The following is a 3,469-nucleotide window of genomic DNA, read 5'->3' on the forward strand; positions in this document are numbered from 1 at the left end:
GGACCATACAGCTTTCTCTTTGAAGCGCTGCAACCAGGTGATGGACTGAACAAAAACAAGGAGAAGGCAGTGGTGCAGAATCTGGACGGTTGAAACCTTTTAGCATGTAGTGGAATGCTGATGAAGAATTCACCCCCAGTAGTTCTGTCAAGGCGCTGAATGAGTGATGGCAAATTGGCGACAGGATCCGGAAAACAATAGTTTTGAAGACTTCTTGGCCGTATTCGGACTATCATATGGTAGGTGTGAAGTCATTCGGCATGCCCATGTTGACAGTCTTGCAACTAATACATGATGTCTATTATTCTTAGGTGGNACTTTTGACACCATCCTTGACCGCCTGCCAGGAAGCCCTTCCGGACACCTCCTTGAACCACCTGAATAACAAGCCACATTAACCATGCCGACGACACTCAGATCCATGGACACGTACCGATCGACGTTGGGCTTTAATTCTCACAAGGGGCAAACAGCTTTCGTCGCCAGGTAAAGAGGTGGTAAACAGTAGATAACTATGTTAAATCATTTATTCCACACTTGCAGAAAAAATGAGCAGTTAGATAAAATTAAAATTTTCTTGCTTCAGAAATGAGTGATAAAAGTAAAATGTTGTTGCTGGAGTAGGAAGATGAGGTTAGCCACAGCAAAAATGACGAGGCAACAATTTAATGTCATTGAAAGCTCATTCTGACATGCGGGAACAGGAACAAAGAATTTACATATTTGCCAAGCAACGAGGTGATCTGGCCTGCATAGGAATGTCTAATTCCCTCAAAATTCCCTGGCAATTAGTTAAATTCTTTGTTCCAATTCCTCATGTCAGGAACAGGCTTTCAATGACATTAACTTGTCACCTCATCTTTGTTGCTGTGGCAAAACAGGGTTGATCTTTATCTTCCTACTCTGGCAACAACATTTTATTTTTATCAACCATTCCTGCAAAGATAATGAGCAAGAAAATTTGAATTTTATTTAACTGATTATTTTTTCAACAAATGTGGAATAAAAAATTTGACATAGTTATTTACTATTTATCACCTCTTTACCTGGCGACGAAAGCCATTTGCCCCTTGTGTCTATGACGTTACTCCCCGCCGCAGGGAGGTATGAGCCGTATGCAACGTGAAAGATATCAGCAAGAGTGATTTCCTGCAATCACATCGGTAAGTATCGCGTCATCAGATGATACACACGATGTGAGACTGACATCTCCAGCTAGGTACTTCTGCTTTGCGAGGATCGTGTCATACACATCCAGATGCTTGTCCAGGGCGGAGATTGCTGCCTCATAAACCGCATGGTCTGGGGTCAATCCACTCTATCTTGGGGGGAAAAGTGTGTCAGAACACGATACAATGTTGCAAGACCAAAAAATCGGCTCACTTTTTGAACATGTTTTCGGCAACGGCTTTGGACACGTGTGGATGGAAGTTGAAGGCTTCAATCGATGCGGCTTGCTCGGAGAGACCGTATGCCTTTGGATCCTTTGGGAGGAGGGGTGTTCCTTGATCGCCGTACTTGGCCGTGATATAGCGAGCAATGGCCCTACTTTCGTACACGATGTATCCATCATCGTCCTGAAGTCGGACACCCTATGAAGCAGTTGCGTGATAAGGAGAGAGATTGAAGCTCATGATGTAGGGAACCTGTCCGAATGGTTGAATCACGAGGTATTCCGGGGCCTTCTGCTCGCCCTTGCTAATGTCGACTGGGATGAACTCGAACGAAACGTTTGTCTTGTACAACACTGTTGCAACGGTTTGAGTGCAAGTGGAGAAATCCATAGAGTTTAAGAACCATTGTGAGACGCGTTCAGAGAAATGGATCTGGAGGTGATGAAGAGCGAGGTTCTTGCCTTGCTCTTCTTTCAAACATGTCGGACTGACCGGAGACGCCATACCGGCACCCATTCGTTGTAGATGGGAATTTCTAGAAGTCAAGTTAGGCCTGCAAGACTGCATTTAGAGCCGAACGTCCGCGTATGCGTAGTACGGTAGGCCTAGATTTCAAAGGTGTCATAGTTTTTTTTTCCAATGGAAGATTGTTGGAAGGTCGTGCAGCAGTGCTCAGTCAGCTGTAAGTGCTAGGCACCCAAGTTTGAACATTGAGGTATAGCCTCAGATGTGGACATCTTGAGACAAGGTTGAGGTATAACAGGCCCCGGGAAGCTCATGCCATTTCTTGTCCACAAAAAGTCGCCAAAATGGGGCCGGATACCGGTGTTTGTGGGCTAAAAAATAAAAGAAAAAGAAAAAGAAAAAAGAAAAAGGGAAGAGGAGGAAGGGAGGATCCCAACCTCACAATATCAATACGGTGTGCAACAACTCAAGCAAGAAACCTGAGGAACACTTCACTGAGCTGCAGCAATGTGTCCTGTAGGTGTTTGCGAGCTGTAGGAAAGCGGCGTAAAGCGGGATACTGGATACTCGCTTAGATTTGTGAGATCATCAGGGTTTCATCTGGAACGGCGTTTTGGCTGGGTAATTTAGTTGTGATTATGTAGTTGTACATAAATGTTTGGATTTACCTAGAGCTACCTAGGTCCAGTAGTCTCTGGTAGACCTGTAGCTACCTGTATATCCATACTCGCCATAGAATATCAGGCTTGGGGGATGATCTCACTGTGCACCCCAGAACGGATTAAGTTTACTTTTTAGCCAAGTATTTTTAATTTTTTACTGGTTCACCGAGTATCAAACGAGTTAACTACTTCCAAGTTATTTTCCCCTGTTTTCACCGGTTTATTTCATTTACTGGGTAACCAAGTATAATTCATACAGTAAACGGAATCCCATTTTAACTAGGTAGCAATGAGTTATTTAGAACCCAGTATACAAGTTGTTGTTCAACTGGGTTATTTTGGTCACCAGTAACCGAGTATCTTTCACCCGTCCAAATTTCAACACATCAAATTTTTGACATTGCAGTGAATTGATCCCTCAGCTTGGTGATAAAAAGGCAACACTTGAGTGCACACAAAGCCACTAAGTCATGGGATCTTTATAGGTTATATACTTTTGAGCATGAAACCACACCGGACCCTGTGAGCATACTCTACCTCCCTTTCCCATTTAAATGGACTTCCCATTTTTTGAATGTAGTGAGTGATTTGTGAGGATATATGTTCACCTGTAAATGGCTGTATAAAATGCATAAATTTCCTTGACCCTGTTGTCCCTGATGGTGAAGTGGTAAGTTGTGTTCACGTGTAGAAGAAGGGCCCCCTGCAAAAAGAAAACAGCTAAGTCCGGAGTTCAAACCTTGCTAAGGTAAAAAATTACAATGTAAAACTTTCATCAGGAAATGGCCTGGGAAAACAGGCACCTAAGAGAAGGCATTGTCAATAATAAATGAATTGATAGTTCATTTGAATTAGCTTTTTGAGCTAAACAAAGCCCTTACAATCTACATAGTTAAAACAATTTGTTTACTGAGTTACTTCACTGGGTGAATGATAACATGTTAACAG

The 3,469-nt window shown here is 42.9% G+C and overlaps 1 protein-coding gene across 1 annotated transcript; it reads right to left on the reverse strand.

The window, feature by feature from the left end:
- Positions 1–307: 307 nt before the first annotated feature.
- Positions 308–1,784, reverse strand: LACBIDRAFT_335939 (uncharacterized protein; the record flags this gene model as incomplete). The annotated part of the gene is made up of 6 exons (XM_001890847.1): positions 308–377; positions 434–455; positions 1,047–1,149; positions 1,208–1,316; positions 1,384–1,577; positions 1,647–1,784. 6 exons carry the CDS (start codon positions 1,782–1,784, stop codon positions 308–310), a joined length of 636 nt encoding a protein of 211 aa, XP_001890882.1.
- Between the last annotated feature and the right edge of the window lie 1,685 nt (positions 1,785–3,469).

The sequence above is a fragment of the Laccaria bicolor genome, genomic scaffold (genome assembly GCF_000143565.1).
Source record: "Laccaria bicolor S238N-H82 LACBIscaffold_197 genomic scaffold, whole genome shotgun sequence".
NCBI classification, from domain to species: domain Eukaryota; kingdom Fungi; phylum Basidiomycota; class Agaricomycetes; order Agaricales; family Hydnangiaceae; genus Laccaria; species Laccaria bicolor.